Source organism: Oncorhynchus mykiss, chromosome 28 (assembly GCF_057628025.1).
Source record: "Oncorhynchus mykiss isolate SJ-2025 chromosome 28, ASM5762802v1, whole genome shotgun sequence".
NCBI classification, from domain to species: domain Eukaryota; kingdom Metazoa; phylum Chordata; class Actinopteri; order Salmoniformes; family Salmonidae; genus Oncorhynchus; species Oncorhynchus mykiss.
In genome coordinates, this window is record NC_143049.1 from 12,828,494 (window position 1) to 12,849,949 (window position 21,456).

General features: G+C 42.2%; 1 protein-coding gene across 3 annotated transcripts; it reads left to right on the forward strand.

The window, feature by feature from the left end:
• The first annotated feature begins 1,241 nt into the window (after positions 1-1,241).
• On the forward strand, positions 1,242-20,795 carry LOC110508559 (phospholipase ABHD3). 3 transcript variants are annotated; one of them, XM_021589146.3, is made up of 9 exons: positions 1,242-1,567; positions 2,753-2,916; positions 10,550-10,732; positions 11,727-11,772; positions 14,579-14,691; positions 15,195-15,368; positions 15,793-15,841; positions 15,985-16,150; positions 18,670-20,795. In XM_021589146.3, exons 1-9 carry the CDS (start codon positions 1,409-1,411, stop codon positions 18,852-18,854), a joined length of 1,239 nt encoding a protein of 412 aa, XP_021444821.1. In that variant the 5' UTR covers positions 1,242-1,408; the 3' UTR covers positions 18,855-20,795. The 3 variants fall into 3 exon arrangements, with proteins under 3 accessions (XP_021444821.1, XP_021444822.1, XP_090081526.1); XM_021589147.3 differs by having other exon boundaries at positions 1,264-1,567; positions 15,985-16,098; XM_090225400.1 differs by lacking the exon at positions 2,753-2,916 and having other exon boundaries at positions 1,323-1,567.
• The last annotated feature ends 661 nt before the right edge of the window (positions 20,796-21,456 follow it).

Consider the following 21,456-nt stretch of genomic DNA (forward strand, 5'->3'; position numbering starts at 1 on the left):
ATGTATTTACCACCTATTCCGTGAACCCAGTCACTGGTTTTCTTTGAGGGGCTGTGGCTCTTATGTAATGTATCCTTCCTTTCTTTCTCTCTCGAAGATATCTCTGATCTAATTTATTGTGATAAGATCAGTGATTTAGACTGGATGTAAAGGTGCATTAGGCAGGCTAAGGGCACACTGATTAGATCTAATTCATTGACCGTAAAAAATTACTGGACTTAAAGATCTCGTACATTTTAATGGATTCCTAAGAATCGTCCAAGTGACAGACCATTATGACAACAGACACAACAGTCTGTTCAGGCCAATAGATGGCACATGCAGTAGTGTAAAATACTTAAGTATAAATACTTTAAAGTGCTAGTTAAGTCGTTTTTGGGGTGTCGGTACTATATTTTTTGGCATCTTTTACTTTTACTTCACTACATTCCTAAATAAAATTATGTACGTTTTACTCCATACATTTTCCATGACACCCAAAAGTACTTATTACATTTTGGATGCTTAACAGGACAGGAAAATTGTCCAATTCACGCAGTTATCAAGAGAACATGCCTGGTCATCCCTACTGCCTCTGATCTGTCAGGCTTACTAAACACAAACACATATTTTATAAATTATGTCTGAGTGTTGGAGTGTGCCCCTGACTCTCTGTACATTTTTAAAACAAGTAAATGGTGCTGTCTTTGCTTAATATAAGGAATTTGAAATAATTTATAGTTTTAATTTTGATGCTTAAGTATATTTAGAACCAAATACTTTAAGACTTTTACTCAAGTAGTATTTTACTGGGTGACTTCCACTTTTACTTGAGTAACTTTCTATTAAGGTCTCTAGCTATACATTTACTCAAGTATGACAATTGGGTACTTTTTCCACCACTGGGCACATGCAACATGGCCCTTGCGTAATTCCAGTCGAGGTGATGTGACACAGCCTTGACTGTCCCCACACACTGGGTCATGGCTAGAAAGGTACAACTTTTGTGATATTTATTTCAAAAGTTATTTTTTATTGTTGCATTTTAGCTAACCCTAACCTTCACCCTTTTCCTGACCTTAACCTAATTATCCTAACCTGCTACTTTAATCATCCTAACCTGCTGCGTAAGTTATCCTAACCTGCTACGAAAAATATACATCGGACAAAATGTGTATTGTTTCTTATCAAAACCCGCTCCCGCTGTCCCGGATGCAATGTTGGCTGCTTCCACTGCATGTGTTATATAGCCTAATATTGCGTCTGCTACAGCTCAGCGCAGTCCGGGCAAATAGCGCCATCGTCTGCCTCTATATATATCGCTCCCCTTGACTTTCCCCTTCACATTAGTGCATGCATCCAGAGGAGCAGAGGTTTCACTCGAACCTGGCCGCTATACCTGAAAGCGCGAGATAACAGGGACCTGGCAATGATCTCACTGGACTTCAATTTGAATGTTTTGACAAGGGACCTGTCACTTTATCTGGAAAACCAAGTGAAAGTTGGACTTTTTGGATCTGGAGTACTGTCACTGGTGCTCGGCTTCAGCGCAGCTTATGTCTACTATTACTTGATCTCTGTCGCGAAGGTAGGAGGTCACAGAGGTTGCTTTGAAGAATCATTATTTGGTATACATTGTAACCTGCAACTTGTCTTTTAATTAATAGAACGTGGCATACCGGTTATTATGAGGGACATTGCTCGCGCTTTTGCGCATCAAACCCGCTCAGCTGCTGCATGGTCTGCTGAGGGGGCTGATTTATTACAGTAGCATACGAGCATCTGCGGTACTGCACGTGCGATATAACCTCTCAATAAAATGCTATCGTATGATTTTTCTCCGGACTAAATGTGAATTAGGCCAATTAGGCCAAGGCTATATATTTACAAAAGTTGAATTGCTATTTAGGCCGCATATATTTTATCGTGAGTCCTTTGTTGGTCTTGTCATCTGAAATGTCGATCATGTAGGCTCGGTTTAGGCTATTGTCATACAAGCCGTCAGAAATCTTCATGCAGTGATTGTTCCTTACCTACTGTAGGTCTATTGAATATTCCGAAATGAATGGGTTTTGTCCAATATTCGATTTCCCCAATAATGAAAAGCATAGGCCTATATAACATTAGGCGATCGTTTGATAATAATAAAACTTACAATAACGGGCCGTGCATTCCATTTTTTTGTTATACAGGTTCAGAGATGTGCTGCACATGTATAAGGACCGATATGCTCTGATAGGACAGATGTGTTTGATATTGTGGTGACCTCATATAATCCCATTTACAACACTGCCTACTGTCACTGTATTCTCATTACCAGTCCCCTTCATCTCCACTAGTGACTGCAGAATGTCCTTAAAACTCACCAACACATTTAATATTTCCTGACACTTTATACAGTCCTCTAGACCAAAATTAGAGCAACATAAAATATTGAGTTTCCAGTCTTGATGTTGCATTACAATTACACTATAGTTGTTGAGATCCTTCCTTTGGAATCAATATTCAAAATCATCTGATTTCAGTGAAGCGGGGCTTCACAATGTTTTTTAAGGGTATTGTATGGGAGGAGTGGTGTAGATTGTGAATGATGAAGCATAATGAACTGTATTCAGGAGATTGTTTTTGTCGTCTGTAGTATACACTGCGTACATTCAATGTAGGAAAGGCAGAACAATGTATCTTTGACTTGCATGGTCAGACATTCCTCCTCCAATTCCCCTCAATAACGTGAACGCCACATCACTCACACACTTCATGTCTTGTATTCCAGAAGCCCCAACTGATTTCCGGTGGTAAGAAGTTCTACCAGTTCCTGCGGGACCAATGTCCCGTGGTGTCAGAGATCTACTACCCCACCTTCTGGTGCTGGGAGAGCCGGATCCAGACGGTGCTTAGGCCATTCGTCACGGCTAAACCGGGGGTCAGCTACAGAAAGTAAGACTTGTACAGGATCAGAAGTGATAGTAGTGGTGTTATTGTTGAAAGAACTATCTCAAAATTAACATATTGCGAGAGGATCTTTAGCATGTGAAGGGAAGAGTTTCCCTGGTCTGATGATGAAATGTACTCAGAAAGTACTCAGACCCCTTGACTTTTTCCACATTTTATTACGTTACAGCCTTATTCTAAAATGAATTTAAAAAATAAAATCCTTAGCAATCTACACACAGTACCCCATAATGACAAAGCAAAAACAGGTTTTTAGACATTTTTGTATATAATAAATAAAACATTCTGCATCATTGATGGTCCCCAAGAACACAGTGGCCTCCATCATTCTTAATTGGAAGAAGTGTGGAACCACCAAGACTTCCTAGAGCTGCCCGGCCAAACTGAGCAATCGGGGGAGAAGGGTCTTGGTCAGGGAGGTGACCACGAACCCGATGGTCACTCTGACAGAGCTCTAGAGTTCCTCTGTGGAGATGGGAGAACCTTCCAGAAGGACAACCATCTCTGCAGCACTCCACCAATCATACCTTTATGGTACAATGGCCTGATGGAAGACACTCCTCAGTAAAAGGTGCATGACAGCCAGCTTGGAGTTTACCAAAAGACACCTAAAGACTCTCAGACCATGAGAAACAAGATTCTCTAGTCTGATGAAACCAAGACTAAACTCTTTGGCCTGAATGCCAAGCATCACTTCTGGAGGAAACCTGGCACCATCCCTACGATGGATGTTTTTCAGCAGCAGGGACTGGGAGACTAGTCAGGATCGAGAATGAACAGAGCAAAGTACAGAGAGATCCTTAATGAAAACCTGCTCCAGAGCGCTCAGGACCTCAGACTGAGGCGAAGGTTCACATTCCAACAGGACAAAGACCCTAATCACACAGCCAAGACAACGCAGGAGTGGCCTCGGGACAAGTCTCTGAATGTCCTTGAGTGGCCCAGCCAGAGCCCGGACTTGAACCTGATCGAACATCTCTGGAGAGTCCTGAAAATAGCTGTTCAGCAACACTCTCCATCAAACCTGACAGAGCTTGAGAGGATCTGCAGAGAAGAATGGGAGATACTCCCCAAATACAGGTGTGCCAAGCTTGTAGTGTCATATTCAAGAAGACTCAAGGCTGTAATCAATGCCAAAGGTGCTTCAACAAAGTACTGAGTAAATGGTCTGAATACTTATGTATATGTGTTTTATATATATATATATATATATATATTTTATTTTTTTTGTAAATTAGAATACTTTTCTTAAAACCTGTTTTTGCTTTGTCATTATGGGGTAGTTGTATGTAGATTGATTGACACATGTTTATTTTATTTTATCAATTTTAGAATGAAGCTGTAACCTAACAAAATGTGGAAAAAGTCAAGGGGTCTGAATACTTTCCGAAGGCTCTGTATATAACGTATATAATATAGTATATTCCACAGAGCTAGAATCAAAATAGTGATTTGATCTGATTTACTGACCGGAAATACCAAATTATTTGATCGTCGTCATTAGTTACTGTATTTATGTACACTGTCCACTAAGGAGCAATATCATCATCAACTTCAATAGCCAATCAAGATAGAGTAGACCTTCTGAAATGTTTACTACTATTGCTGAAAGTGGCACTATAAGTAACTAACCACAGAATGGGACTATAGGCCATCTATTACTATTGTCCTGGCCTTGATAGCGGTCAGACAGACTTGCCCTAATCTGACCCAGTGACTCAGAAGGATGCCCTAGTGCCAAGGGCATTCCACTTCCATTGGCCTTTGTTTGACCATTGTCCAATCAAGCAGCGACATGTTTCCCACTTCCCACAATGCACCATGGCAGAATGTGGGTCTCACCCACCACCTGTCTCAGATCAAAGTGTGTGTGTGTGTGTGTGTGTTTAGCCAATGATATTTGCTGGAGGTTATTAGTCATGAGGGAAGAGAAGACCTCTACTAACCATAATCAAATCTACACAAGGACAGAGCATAGAAATTGCATTACTAGAATTGGAAATGTGACTCAGACCATGGCAATTTGACTATTTTACCCACCATGGAATGTTGAACTGAATGGGAAAGAGATCCTTGAAAGCTGACCATGTTTTTCTCGACTATTGCTGGCTGTCGGAGTGAAAGTTCTCTCTCTCTCCCTCCACTCATCCGCATCTGGGATTAGCATGTCTATAAAAGAGGTGTCCTCCTGTTTCTGCTTGTGGGTCGTGCTCGCTCTCGATTGGTACACGTCCCAACCAGCTGGCTCCAGATTGGTGCACGGCCCACGACCCCAGTGGCTGCTCTAGTCTCGCCTTTAAGTGCATATTTAATGCTGGTGTGGTTCTGTAATTTCATTCCTCCTCCAGTCATACAGACATTGACAACCAATGTTGTCGTCTGGTCGCTAAGGTTGGTTGGTTGGCGTGAGATGGATTGCACTAGGACTCATTGACCCCAGCTAACGGGGTAGGCTTGGGGAAGCTATACATTTATTCTCCATAAGAATTCACTGCAGCTGCAGACAACAAAAAAGCTGCAGACAACAAAAAAGTTTGATCTGAGCGCCCAGACGGAGGTCGCAAATGGAGCATCAGAATTGTATCAGGATTGAGATCCACATATGGATGTGATTTAAATTGGAAGTCAAATCAGATTACATGTTTTTTTTCTGTTTTCACTTTAGGGAAAAGATCAGATATTCTAAATCATTGTCAAAAGATCTGAATTGGGCTGCCTGTAGCTTGTGAGGCTGATCACTAGTGAAATAAAGTGGTTGTCAAGAAAATGGTGCAGGTGGGACTGCACGGCTGCAATTGCACAGGCAGCCCAATTCTGATCTTTTGCCCAATTAGAGGCAAAATATCTGATCTGATTGGTCAAAATACCAATTAGGTGGCAAAAATGATCTGCATACTAGGTTCAGTTTGGTCCACCAGAACTCGGCCAGGTGAAGGGAACGTCCGTGCCTCTTATACTCTTTTACAAGACCCTTCGCTTAAAAAACACAATATTACTTTGTCCCTCTTGAGACGCCATAGCAACAACATAGTCAGTATACAATTCCTCAAAATAGTTAGAATGAATCTAAGATAAATCGGTAATTCATTTTGGCGTTTTTGCCGAGGAGGTCTGGTCGCACAATTTTACATCTAAGTAAGATGCTTGGTGCAGTATTTCTCAAGTGAAAATATAGATCCATATAGGTTCCAACAAGAGAATAAACATTACTATAAGGGCACAAGGCAGATGGTAAGAGTCTTGGTAGTTTATTTATAATCCAAAAGGAGAAGGCAAGAGAAAGGTCGTGGACAGGCAGAAGGTCAAAACCAGATTCTGAGTCCAAGAGGTGAAAAGAGTGGCAGACAGGCTCGATGTCAGGGCAGGCAGAAGGGCACAAGTCCAGAAAAAAACCTGCAAAGGTCAAAACAGGGAAGACTAGGAAAAAGATCATAGAAAACAGGCACATGGGAAAACATGCTGGTTGACTTGAAAACATACAGGACAAACTGGCACAGAGAGACAGGAAACACAGGGATAAATACACTGGGGAAAATAAGTCACACCTGGAGGAGGTGGAGACAATCACAAGAACAGGTAAAACAGATCAGACAATTACAGTTGTTAATAATTCTATACTTTAAAGTATTCTATTTCAGATCTCTCTTCCTCTCTCTCTCTCTCTCTCTCTCTCTCTCTCTCTCTCTCTCTCTTTCTCTCTCTCTCTATATATATACAGTGCCTTGCGGAAGTATTCAGCCCCCTTGAACTTTGCGACCTTTTGCCACATTTCAGGCTTCAAACATAAAGATATAAAACTGTATTTTTTGTGAAGAATCAACAACAAGTGGGACACAATCATGAAGTGGAACGACATTTATTGGATATTTCAAACTTTTTTAACAAATCAAAAACTGAAAAATTGGGCGTGCAAAATTATTCAGCCCCTTTACTTTCAGTGCAGCAAACTCTCTCCAGAAGTTCAGTGAGGATCTCTGAATGATCCAATGTTGACCTAAATGACTAATGATGATAAATACAATCCACCTGTGTGTAATCAAGTCTCCGTATAAATGCACCTGCACTGTGATAGTCTCAGAGGTCCGTTAAAAGCGCAGAGAGCATCATGAAGAACAAGGAACACACCAGGCAGGTCCGAGATACTGTTGTGAAGAAGTTTAAAGCCGGATTTGGATACAAAAAGATTTCCCAAGCTTTAAACATCCCAATGAGCACTGTGCAAGCGATAATATTGAAATGGAAGGAGTATCAGACCACTGCAAATCTACCAAGACCTGGCCGTCCCTCTAAACTTTCAGCTCATACAAGGAGAAGACTGATCAGAGATGCACCCAAGAGGCCCATGATCACTCTGGATGAACTGCAGAGATCTACAGCTGAGGTAGGAGACTCTGTCCATAGGACAACAATCAGTCGTATATTGCACAAATCTGGCCTTTATGGAAGAGTAGCAAGAAGAAAGCCATTTCTTAAAGATATCCATAAAAAGTGTTGTTTAAAGTTTGCCACAAGCCACCTGGGAGACACACCAAACATGTGGAAGAAGGTGCTCTGGTCAGATGAAACCAAAATTGAACTTTTTGGCAACAATGCAAAACGCTATGTTTGGCGTAAAAGCAACACAGCTCATCACCCTGAACACACCATCCCCACTGTCAAACATGGTGGTGGCAGCATCATGGTTTGGGCCTGCTTTTCTTCAGCAGGGACAGGGAAGATGGTTCAAATTGATGGGAAGATGGATGGAGCCAAATACAGGACCATTCTGGAAGAAAACCTGATGGAGTCTGCAAAAGACCTGAGACTGGGACGAAGATTTGTCTTCCAACAAGACAATGGTCCAAAACATAAAGCTAAATCTACAATGGAATGGTTCAAAAATAAACATATCCAGGTGTTAGAAGTCCAGACCTGAATCCAATCGAGAATCTGTGAAAATAACTGAAAACTGCTGTTCACAAATGCTCTCCATCCAACCTCACTGAGCTCGAGCTGTTTTGCAAGGAGGAATGGGAAAAAATGTCAGTCTCTCGATGTGCAAAACTGATAGAGACATACCCCAAGCGACTTACAGCTGTAATCGCAGCAAAAGGTGGCGCAACAAAGTATTAACTTAAGGGGGCTGAATAATTTTGCACGCCCAATTTTTCAGTTTTTGATTTGTTAAAAAAGTTTGAAATATCCAATAAATGTCGTTCCACTTCATGATTGTGTCCCACTTGTTGTTGATTCTTCACAAAAAAATACGGTTTTATATGTTTATGTTTGAAGCCTGAAATGTGGCAAAAGGTCGCAAAGTTCAAGGGGGCCGAATACTTTCGCAAGGCACTGTATGTATCAGTTGGTGACAGAAACCTTTTTTAAAATAAAATGGCCTCACAATGGGCCTCAGGATCTCGTCACGGTATTTCTGTGCATTCAAATTGGCATTGATAAAATGCAATTGTGTTCGTTGTCCGTAGATTATGCCTGCCCATACCTTAACCCCACCGCCATCATGGGGCACTCTGTTCATAATGTTGACATCAGTAAACCGCTTGCACGTCGTCTGCAGTTGTGAGGCCAGTTGGACGTACTGCCAAATTCTCTAAAACGACATTGGAGGCGGCTTACGGTAGAAAATAGTACATTCAATTCTCTGGCGACAGCTCTGGTGGACATTCATGCAGTCAGCATGCCAATTGCAGGCTCCCTCAACTTGAGACATCTGTGGCATTGTGATGTGTGATAAAACTGCACATTGGCCTTTTATTGTTGTTACGTCCATTGTTAGAATGAGACCAAGGTGCAGCGTGGTAGGCGTACATTATACTTTTATTTTAAATGACACCAAAAAAACAACAAAATGCAAAACGAACGTAAAACTATATGCAGTGCAGAAAGCAACTACACACAAACAAGATCCCACAACTGAAGGTGGGAAAAAGGGCTGCCAAAGTATGTTCCCCAATCAGAGACAATGATAGACAGCTGCCTCTGATTGGGAACCATACCCGGCCAACAAAGAAATAGCCAAACTAGAATGCCCACCCAAAATACACCCTGACCTAACCAAATAGAGAAATAAAAAGGCTCTCTAAGGTCAGGGCGTGACAATTGTCTCCAGCACAAGGTACGCCTTTATAATGATCATGCTGTTTAATCAGCTTCTTGATATGCAACACCTGTCAGGTGGATGGATTATCTTGGCAAAGGAGAAATGCTCACTAACAGGGATGTAGACAAATGTGTGCACAACATCTGAGAGAAATAAGCTTTTTGTGCATATGGAACATTTCTGGGATCTTTTATTTCAGCTTATGAAACATGGGACCAACACTTTACATGTTGTGTTGATATTTTGTTTAGTGTACATATAGATATACACTATACAGTATATACAAAAGTATGTTGACACCCCTTCCAATTAGTGGATTTGGTTATTTCAGCCACACACGTTGCTGACAGATGTATAAAATCAAGCACACAGCCATGCAATCTACGTAGACAAACATTGGCAGTAGAATGGCCTTACTGAAGAGCTTAGTGACTTTCAACGTGGCACTGTCATAGGATGCAACCTTGCCAACAACTCAGTTCGTAAAAGTTCACTATTGTGAAGTGGAAAATTCTAGGAGCAATAACGGCTCAGCCGTGAAGTGGTAGGCCACACAATCTCACAGAATGGGACCACCAAGTGCTGAAACACGAAGCATGTAAAAATGGTCTGTCCTCGGCAGCAACACTCAATACTGAGTTCCAAACTGTTTCTGGAAACAACATCAGCACAGTAACTGTTTTTCAGGAGCTTCATGGGTTTCCATGGCCGAGCAGCCGCACATAAGCCTATGATCACCATGCACAATCCCAAGCTTCGGCTGGAGTAGTGTAAAGATTGCCGCCATTGGGCTTTGGAGCATTGGAAACGCATTCTCCGGAGTGATGAATCACCCTTCACCAGCATGTACGAGACAGCGCAGAGAAGCAGGAAAAATGTTATAACGGTATTTTGACATGCATAACCAAGAGAAGTGCTTTTTGATAATCCAACCTATGGATTACAGAATAAAGGAGTCACGATTTTGGGTTTCAGTGGGATTGCTCTTGGACGAGAAGATACAATTTTCCCTCATGTCTCTCTGAATTGTTAACAGACTTCATGACAAAGATGCCTACGTAGTGAATTGTGCATAGGCCTATCAAATGTGTGACAGTCTGAAGACTTACAATGACAGCTCAAAGAGACACACGTTCTTTAATAGACTACACTGTAGGGGGTTTCCTTTAGGGTTTACTAACTGAATTCAGGTTGCTAATGCAGTCCGGCAAGACCGGCAGTGTCAATTTTGCGTGCACTTTGAATTTATGGCCACTTGGTGTGAAGTAAACAACCTGAAGTAAACAACCTGTTTGGATAATGTTCTACTGCGTTTTTTTGCTGATCTGATGCCGTGGAATTGTATTAGTGCAGACATTGGGGAAGAAATGAGTCATCGTTTTTCTTTTCGAGAAACGTGAAGTGTTCTCGGGACAGTCCCGGGATCCCGGTTACCCATGATAATCCCTACTGCTGTCTTTTTCTACCCGACCTGTCCCGCTTCCCTTCTGACTGTTATGTCTGACCTCCTCCACTCTGCAGTGAGCTCATTGGAGCAGCAGATGGAGGGCAGATCTCTCTGGATTGGTTCGACAACGATGACAGCGCCTCCCACCCCAACTCGGCCACGCGCCCCACCGTCCTGCTGCTTCCAGGCCTGACCGGCACCAGCAGAGAGTCCTACATCCTCCACATGGTCCAGCAGAGCAGGGAGCTGGGCTATAGGTATGTGTGTTCTTGGCTAAAAGTACTAGACAGTACTGCACCGTTTTCATTAGTTCAAATTGTTGTTCCATTCCATACTGTGGATTAGGCCTATATCATCGCCCGTCTAAACACTGTGTACAGTCAACTCTTGATAACACACTCATCTGTTTCAGTGCATTGCAGTTCAGTAGTCCAAATTCAAACACATGTTCTTTGCAGTGAACATACTAAATGTCAGGAGTTGACCGTACTTTCAACCGCATTTGTACATTGTGTGATAACAACTGTGTATGAACGGATTTAGGGTTACTTGAGGTAGGCAGCTGCAACAATAGAGAGGCTAGCCAAGCTCCCAGTAGGCAGAGCAGAGCTGCTTTGGAAAGAAAGAGCTGAACGTTGCACAAGCACTAAGAGATGCCGAGGGAGGCAGTTTCTTCTCCTCCAAAAAAGCCCCTCTGTGTTCTCTGTACTCGTTCTTCAAAACAGTGGGAGCAGTTTAGAGAAGGTGCGGGAGGGGGGCAGGCAAGCAAACGGAGCAGGGAAGGGAGGGGGGGGGGGGGGCAAGCAGGCAGGCAAACTCAGCATCTTTCACCCCTGTCCTGCTAGCTTAGTGAATTACAGCTTACTGGTACAAGCTTTGCAGCAGGAAGCAAATGTACGTCCCCACTCCTTGCTGTGTCCACCCCCCAATCTACATTATGGCCCCACCCCGCTGCTGAGTTTTACAGATGGAAACGGCAAGTTTGAGTATCTCAGGTAACAGATGAGTAGAGAAATGTATGACACTGCTGTTCAGCACTAACAGGAAAACCGATTGGGGGCAGCTTGTTATGTTGAGTCATGCAGTGCACCTGGAAGTTAGAACATAGTTATCACACACAGTCTGCTGGCACTCGCTTACATTTAGGAACGTAATCATATTAGCATTGGTCTCGTCATTTCTCAAGGAATGCAAGGAAAGAAATGGAGTGAATGGAATTCAAAGGGTAAGGTCCATGTTTTTGTGTTTCAGGTGTGCTGTATTCAACAACAGAGGGGTGTCTGGAGAAACTCTCTTGGTAAGAATCTAATGTTCATACAAAGTACAGTTTCAAAAAGGATTTGTGCACGTGTGCCTTTTTTTTGGTTTTAAATTCAGACATGCATTCAAGAACACAACCGTTTGCAACGGCTATATTACTCTGTACAATCCTAAAGGGATCTTCATCTACACGGCTACGCCAACACTCACAGCATGACAAAACATAGGCCCTACATCCTAGTGGTGCTCTACATGCCCTGTGCAGGCTTTCCCCTGCATTGTCATTGGTGCTATTTATCAGTCTGACATCCCCTTCACCATGTCACCGAGCAGCCCATAGCATGTCTGTGTCATGTGTAACCCATAGTGTGTAACCCATCATCCCCCGTAGGGAGCCTAGTCCAGACAGGGTGCAGACAGACTATGTTGTAACATAGCAGGGATTGAAGTTACAGGTTGATAGATAGTGTATTCTAACACTGGACCATAGAGCAGAATGACATTGCCCTGTCTTCACCAAGCACATGCTATTCTGACACCCACTGTAGCTCACGCTTTATCTATGCATCTATGCCAAGTTCCAGATCTATTTAGCCAACGATTAGGGTGTCAATCCCCAGTGAAGTGAGGAGGTGCTATGGTGCTATTCAAGAGATGCTAATGTACATCAATTATATCAGGTGTCGGTGTCACCCAAAACTGCTCAGCCAATCGGCAAATGGAACCTTGTATCATGCCATAGTTTGTGGCCACAGTGTTCGTTTTGAGATCTGTGCTCTCAGAATAAATAAATGGGTTGTTTCGTGTCTTGTCGTTGTTGTATTCACATGCACAGTCACAAAGACAGACACACATGCACTCAAGCATGAACACACACTCACACACATGCACGAACACAAACATGAACACACACACACACACCAGTTACTGTTATCTTGTAACCCAGGCCAGGGTTTCATCTGAAAGGGCTATTCTCAGGTGCCAAACTGGGCCAATACTGTAGTGCACACAGATAATTAGGAATTAGAGTACAAGTAATTTAATAAGATCTCTATGAGTGGACATGTGAAAAAAATCTAACAAACTTCACGTGTTGTCTGCATGATGAGGTAAGAAGTACTCTAATTATGCCTAGTTAAATAAATACTTCCAGTATTTTGTATGTACAGGTATGTATATATACCAGTACTATGATCTCTGAGTATAACTATTGCACTACATAACGTGGTGGTAAGAAAGGAATGACCCTTCTTCCACTAGCTTTGAGGTTTTATGCAAATGCCTACACATTTATAAACCTTTGACTGTTTTCTTTGTGGCCAGTTTCGTGTAAATGGGGTCCATTGTCTAAATAGGGCACAGTGTTAGAATGAATGTCCTGCTGTGTGAGAGGTTCCCTCTCGGAGCTAATTCAGTTCTTCAGGTTTCGAACTGCCTCTGTTTTACACGTAGTTGGTCCATTTGAGTCGCATCATATTTCAGAGTAATATTTACCATTTACTACAAGAAAATGGATGGTTATAGGACATTGAACAGTGTTGTATTGTAGTAAACTTTAGTACCGTATCATCAAAAGGGAAATTGGTTCAAGCTGTTTTTATTGTGGATATTATCGTTGTAACCGTAACCACTACAGTTCCTACTCCTCTCAAGTCGTCTACTCAAAAACGTAGGCTACGAGGACACAGCAAGTGGATGTGTCTGCTGTGAAGAAAATAAAAAAAAAAACAGCTTCCACTTTGGCTGAGCGTTGAATATTGATGAGGAGAGGTACTGGTATGCAGCCACAGAGATAGACAACATGTCTGCCTGAGAAATAGGATATGTCAAATGGACTTGAAATGCTGAAGTGATGATGTCGGGGAGTATAAAGTTATAAAACCTGCTCCTTTAAGGTTATTTTACATCCATGTGTTGTCAGTTATTAGTACTTTTAGTGTTTTTTTTAGGTACAACATAGAACAGTTGTAAAGCTGTAGCCTGTCCCATTTTAGATTGTACTAGTATTTGAATTCATTGTCACCTTTAAAACCCTGTTATGTTTCATTTAGTTTCGTCATTGAATGTCCCGAGTGGCGCAGCGGTCTAAGGCACTGCATCTCTGCACTAGAGGCGTCACTACAGACCCTGGTTTGATTCCAGGCTGTATCACAACCGGCCGTGATTGGGAGTCCCATAGGGCGGCGCACAATTGGCCCAACGTCGCTAGGGTTTGGCCGGGGTAGGCCGTCATTGTAAATAATGATTTGTTCTGAATTGACTTGCCTAGTTAAATAAAGGTTAAATATAAAATAAATTGAGTTTTTTCTCAAACCTTAGTGGCCCATTATTGTTCTCCGTGTCTGTGGTCTCATTTGACTAAGCGGGTGACTTGCTTCATGTTTCACAAGAACTTCTTGCATTAATTGATAGTGATGGACAGATGCTACAGTCCAAAGGCTATCCAGCTGCAGGCTGCATGCTACACAGCTCTGACTGCTCTTTAATGGTGCTAGAACTGCTCCTTGTGGTTGCTACTGCGCTAACTCCAAATAGCCTGAATCAGCCATTCGTCATGCCAGACCTTCTTTTTCTACCACTCATTAATAGAGCACCATGAAAACTACATAGCGTCATGGAGATTGTTTGGCCTCTAAACCACAAGCAGTGTTTGTGCACACGTGTGAGAGAAGGTACGAAGGCTTGAGTGTAATTCATGTACCGTATGTGCACGTCTGACTATAGACACCCTAACAGTGTGTGCACATGCAGGGAAATACAGTAGACACACTGTACACACACAGTACACACACTCTGCAAAAGCACACACGGTGAACTCTTCTTGTCTTTTGTGTGCCACCCAGACCCCCAGAACGTACTGCGCTGCCAACACAGAGGACTTGGAGGCTGTCATCGAACACATCCAGAGGACAAATGAGGACGCCCCTCTCATGGCCGCTGGGGTCTCCATGGGCGGGTAGGTGCCTCTTCATGCCTTCTCACTTCAATGGACAGTGACACGATACACGGGGCGAAAATCCCAAGCACGTGCATTACTCAGACTTATGCATCCATCGTGTATTATTGTAGCTTATTGACGTATTACTTCACTGAACTGTGGGAGTCAGTCGGAGGCGAGTACGGCTTATGTAGAGCCTCGAGAGCGCACTTGGTCATCCTTAGGTTTTTAATGATATTCAGAAAAGGTCAACGCACACCAGTAGAAAGGATGTCATGGGTTGGTTATGTATTTTTGACATTTTGCAGCCTCATGCTTTCCCCCTGTCAGAAAACAACACTTTTCAGTTGATTCAGAGAGCTCAGCCTCTCAGTAGTGCTTAGACCATGTCAAAAGAGGTATTCAAGCTATAATCTCCTAGCTAAGTGCAGATTGATGAAAAATGTAACATTTCACAATCATCCTCTGCTCTCCCCCCTCCCTTCTCCCCACGACCCTCTTCCCCCTCTTTTGAACCCCAGGATGATGCTGGCAAACTACCTGGGGAAGAAGGGCAGGGAGACGTGTCTGAAGGGCGTGGTTGTGTTCTCGGCAGGCTGGGATGTTTTTGCGTGCACAGCGTCACTGGAGAAGCCTCTGGACCGCTTCCTCTTCAACTCTTACCTCACTAGCTGCCTGCAGGCAGGTGTGGACAGGTGGGTGGGGGCCAGAGGAAGCTGGAGCCTGGGCTGGGGGATTAGCCTACTTTAGCTGTTAGTTGCACTGAGCTACATTGTTTTCCTTTTAGCGGCTAGCACCTGACCCCTGAGGGTTGCGGAGGGTGTGAACTAGCTTGGCCACAAGCCTCTCTTTCTTTTTCTTTCTTTCTTTCTCTCTTTCTTTCTTTCTTTCTTTCTTTCCCTCTCTATCAATCCCTCTCTCTCGCTCTCACTCCCCTCCCTCTCTCTCGCTATCTCTCTCTGGGGATCCTGGACATATTTTATACTCTGTACTTTACTCTCAGAACCCAATTATATCATGAACATTGCCACTGGATATTAAAGCAAACTCCCATGCTTCCCCATGATCCCCATTGAAGCAAACCTACTTCCTGCTTCCTCATGTTTTTCTCTCCTCTAGACACAAATCTGTCCTTGAGAAGAGTTACGACATTGATCATGTGATGAAGGTAAAATGCACTTCCTTTTTAATGACCTCCTGTAAATCCCAATCAAAGTCAAAGAAAGCAATCTATTCTATCCACGTTCTAGTCTCGTCCTTATGGCCCTCTTGGACTGCTGCCAAATGTTGTTTATCCCAACCCCCATGCAGGCCAAGACCATCCGTGAGTTTGATGAGAGGTTCACGTCTATAATGTTTGGCTACCCCACCAACGATGACTACTACCACGATGCCAGTCCCATCCACAAGCTCAAGTCTGTGCAGGTGCCCATGTTGTGTCTAAACGCTGCAGACGACGTCTTCTCCCCCTGTCATGGTGAATCCACAATCACACCCCACCCCTGGCCCTCCATGTTGGTTGCTTAGCCGATGAGCAAGGCCTATACGGAAAGACAATGCAGGAAAGACAATGAGTGTTGATATAGAACAGTGGTTCTCAAGCGTTTTGGGGTTGGGGACCCCTTTTGTGATAACAAATTCATCAGGGACCACCTTTAAATCAGAGCACAAGAAAATATCATACATGGAGTTCTGCTATGACTTTGGCAGTGCATGCCGGATGAACCACGTCTCGGGCCCTGGGAAGGCACATTTTGGCACACGTTTTGCCATGAGGCAGAGAGAACTTTGCAATTTTAAAGATTGCATTGCAGTGCATTTACAGTGCCTTCAGGAAGTATTCACACCCGTTGACTTTTTCCACATTTTGTTGTGTTACAGCCTGAATTTAAAATGGATTTAATTGAGTTTTGTGTCAACGGTCTACACACAATACCCTATAATTTCAAAGTAGAATTATGTTTGTAGAATTCAAAAAGTTTTCAACATCTTTGTTATGCAAGCCTAAATAATTTCAGGAGTAAAAATGTGCCTCACAAGTCACATAATAAGTCACAATTAGTTGAGCTGTGAATTTCAAACACAGATTCAACCACAAAGACAAGGGAGGTTTTCCAATGCCTCGCAAAGAAGGGCACCTATTGGTAGATGGGTAAAAAAAAAACAGTAATTGAATATCCCTTTGAGTATGGTGAAGTTATTAATTACACTTTGGATGGTGTATCAATACACCCAGTTACTACAAAGATACAGGCGTCCTTCCTAACTCAGTTGCCGGGGGGGAAGGAAACCGCTCAGGAATTTCACCATGAGTCCAATGGTGACGTTGAAACAGTTCGAGTTTAATGGCTGTGATAGGAAAAAACTGATAGATCAACAACATTGTAGTAACTCAATACTAACCTAAATGACAGAGTGAAAAGAAGGAAGCCTGTACAGAATAAAAAATATTCCAAAACATGCATCCTGTTTGCAAATAAGGCACTAAAGTAAAACTGCAAGAAATGTGGCAAAGAAATTAACTTTATGTCCTGAATACAAAGCAAATACATCGCTGAGTACCACTCTTCATATGTTCAAGCATGGTAGTGGCTGCATCGTGCTATGGGTATGCTTGTCATCTGCATTTTTTAAATAAAAAGAAACGGAATAGAGCTAAGCACAGGCAAAACCTGGTTCAGTCTGCTTTCCAACAGACACTGGTAGAAATTCACCTTTCAGCAGGAAAATAACCTAAAACACAAAATGTACACTGGAGTTGCTTACCAAGACAACATTGAATGTTCCTGATTGGCCAAGTTACAGTTTTGACATAAATCGTTTTAGAAAATATATGGCAAGACTTGAAAATGGCTGTCTAACAATGATCAACAAACAACTTCACAGAGCTTGAATTTTTTTTTAAAGAATCATGTGCAAATATTGCACAAGCCAGGTGTGCAAAGCTCTTAGAGACCTACCCAGAAAGACTCACAACTGTAATCACTGCCAAAGGTGATTCTAACATGTGTTGACTCAGGGGTGTGAATACTTATGTAAATTAGATATTTCCAAAATATGTTTTCACTTTGTCATTATGGGGTATTGTGTGTAGATGGATGAGGGAAAAAAATAAATTTAATCCATTTTGAAATCAGGCTGTAACACGACAAAATTGCTCTGAATTCGCTGTCCGAATGCAGTCTAAGCTATAACCACTTTTGGAGCTAACTAGTGCTCTCAAATCGTGTCCTGATGTGGACAGCAGATGGGAGCCAAGTATTCATTGCTAACTTAGCCCCCTAACTTACATTTTGAGAAAACAAGTTATGTTAAGTGGCTGCCTAGCTATCTAGCGTTCACAAGCTCTGCATTTCAGGAACAACAGTAGCAATTACTCCTGGTGCACTGTTCAATTATTTAATAATAACTACATACATTTTTGGAAGAAAACTCTGGTTTTGCTATAGCCCTCTCCGGCTTTCATTGCGTTGAAACGTGAGCTTGTCCGAGGTGTCGGACTCGACTACAGTTGCGATCCGTTAGAGCGCAGCGATTGGTTGCCCAAAATTCGGGGATGGGGCTTAGCGAATGGTCAATTGGTGGAGTACTGTGGATATCATAAAAATTGAATAAAAGGTTTATCTTTTTTATTCATTCTATTTCTTTAATGGATACCAATATCCCTGTGAGCCTCCCAGGCCCATGTTGCCCAGGGTTAAGAACATCAATTGGAGATGAATAACATTGCATTGTATTGTATTACACCCTCTAAACTTATTCCACGGTCCCTTGGCCAAAATTCATTTAATCTGTTAGTAATATAAAAATATATAAAAAATATAATTTTATATCTACCTGTACATTTCTTGCAATGCCTTAATGTGTATGTGTATACAGTATTTCTGTGGGGTTTTGGAAGTTAAATTGACAATCTACTGTATGGTGCTCGGTATATGTATCCATTGCTTGACTGCAAGATTATTAACAATGCGTTTTGTCTCGTCTCCTCCTCAGCCATTCCAGTGGAGGCAGTGAAGCAGAACCCTAACCTAGCCCTCCTTATCACTTGCCATGGGGGCCATATAGGTTTCCTGGAGGGCCTGTGGCCCCGACGGAGCACCTACATGGATCGCGTGTTCAAGCAGTTTGCCAAGGCCGTCATCGAACAGGGTGGTGACCTGAATGACCTTTCCAGCTAGTATGACCAGTTCTTCTCTTTTTCCTTCTCTCTGTCGTTCCTTCACACCTTCATTTTCTCCCTCTCTCTTTCCTTCATTCCTTTTCTCCTTCCCCCAGTCCTTCTCTCCTTACTTCCTCGTCTCCATCCCTCCCTACAAGCAAAAAAAACATTTTCTTTTGAAGTGAACACCCTGTCACAATACAACATTTGTCCGTCCATTCATGTATTCCTTCATACATGAATTCATTCAATGTATGTCCCCATGAATTCATACGATGCTTATTCGAAAAAGTGATTGCAATTGCTCATGTCGACGGTGAAAAGATGAGTACGTTCACATTAGTTGTGCTAGCTAAATGTGTGTGGTGGAAATACTTTTTCAAGTTAACAGAAGTACTGCAGGACATATTTTCCTCTGTCTTTCCCTGTCCTTCAGTGTTCTCAACAACAACTTGTGTATCAGTAGGATTTTAGTCCTCAGGGATTGTATTTATTTTTACATAGTCTGTCTCTGTCTGTCTGTCTTTGTTATGAATGTGAACGTTTTATGTTGAAGATCGTTAATTCCTTTTTAAAGAAAACACAAAAAAAACTATATCTAATCTCTCATGACAGACAGCTAGCTGCTAGAGTAGCGTGATACTTGGTTCTTGGTTCGAGATGATAACTTCACCTTACCCGAACAGATCACAGTATTTATGTTCTCTTGAATTGTTCTGCATGCATTTTTATTCACACATTCTACCTGTGCGCACACCAAATAGCTCTAACAATGTAACTCATTATTAATGATAAGGAATGTGAAATTGCACTATCTTAGTTTGAACGACCCATGCCTCTAATTCCTTCATGCAAACACACTTGACTTCAATTATTTTTAATATGTAAGTAACTATACCCAAAAGGCCTAATAAATGAATATACAAATACCACAGGGAGGTTATTGTTGTCCAGGTTGTTAAAGACACAGCCAAGTCTTAGTTACTTCATGGACCAGTACTGTATTTTACCCTACTTGTAGGGTATTTGCTGAGCATATCAACCTGAAACCTCATGTTAAAATGAAGGTGCTAGATTTATTTTACTAGGCAAGTCAGTTAAGAACAAATTCTTATTTTCAATGACGGCCTAGGAACAGTGGGTTAACTGCCTGTTCAGGGGCAGAACGACAGATGTCAGCTCGGGGGTTTGAACTTACAACCTTGCGGTTACTAGTCCAACGCTCTAACCACTAGGCTACCCTGCCGCCCGATACAGTGACGTGTATGATATATTGCACATTTGAACATAGGATTGTGTTACAGTAAGATGGGATGTATGCATACCCTCTGTGTTGACTGTGATCCTGCGCCAGATGCATATTTCATCAATGCAGCCTGGTTGCCAGTTTAGTTCTGCTTAAGACAACAATGAGAATGGAGTTGTTTACCATAAAGGAGTTCGCAAAAGTAGCACCAGATTTGGCAACCGGACTGTCACCAATGCACTGTTTCAGACATTGTCTGCATACAAAATGGCACCACATTCCCTATATAGTGCACTACCTTTGGCCAGAACCTCATGGACCCTGGTCAAAAGTTTTGCACTCTGTAGGGAATAGGGTGTCATTTCAAATGCACCTATGACTTTATTCCTGTGGAATTTGTATGTTTCTTTATTCTGCCCCGTGGCCATTAAGTAGCATGTGTCTCATCGCCATCACGTCCTGAACCTTACGACTTAGAACACCGCATCATAATGAGTAGCACAAAGGACATATTTTGTTAGTCATTATATTTATGATATTATATTTCATTTTATATTATATTTAAAATAAAAAATAAAAACATTCTATTTAACATGCCTAGCAATAAGATTTTCAAATTAAATTGTCTATGTGGTAAAAGTACCAGTATATACATGTATCAATATGAAGTGAATTTTGCTGTATGTAATACATTACTAGATTAAGCCTACTGCAGTGCAGTTGTCTGGTGTCTCTCTTCTCTCAAGTGCTCTGCTTGTTAATGCATTTCCTCAGTTGACTCTGCCTGACTTGATTGACTTTTAAGGGTTTGGTAATTTGGTCAGTGCCCCACTGTTGGCATCAGCTTCAGTATCATCCAAGAGATGTGTAATGCCACGTTCACGTCATGTCAGAAACTTGGGACCTCTGAGTTCAAATGTTATTTGTGTAGAGCTCCCTATTGGTTGATTCTGATACTTACCGAGTGGGAAACTCTTTCTACAATGAGCAAGCAAGTCGGAAATGTCTGAGTTTCCGACATTAAGTGAATGTGGCATAATAACATGTATGTTGTATCATCCATCCCTATTTCCACCACTAGAATGAAATGAAGACGCGATATGTTTCTACTTTTGACTCCTGAAAACATACTCCAATGTAAATACATTTTATATTAACATCTTTGCTGAATGCAGGCAAATCATCTGTAATCTGATTCACATGGTAATGGTTCTCTGCTAAGCTCTGGTCCACGGGTCAGACGACCTCACACAGCCTCTTACGACATTCAGAGGTCCTGTGGAGGTAACATTCGACAGCACACAGAACAGAAGCCGCATGGCTTATCATATAACCCATCACGTGCCACACAGCCAGGTCATTAGGTTATGACACA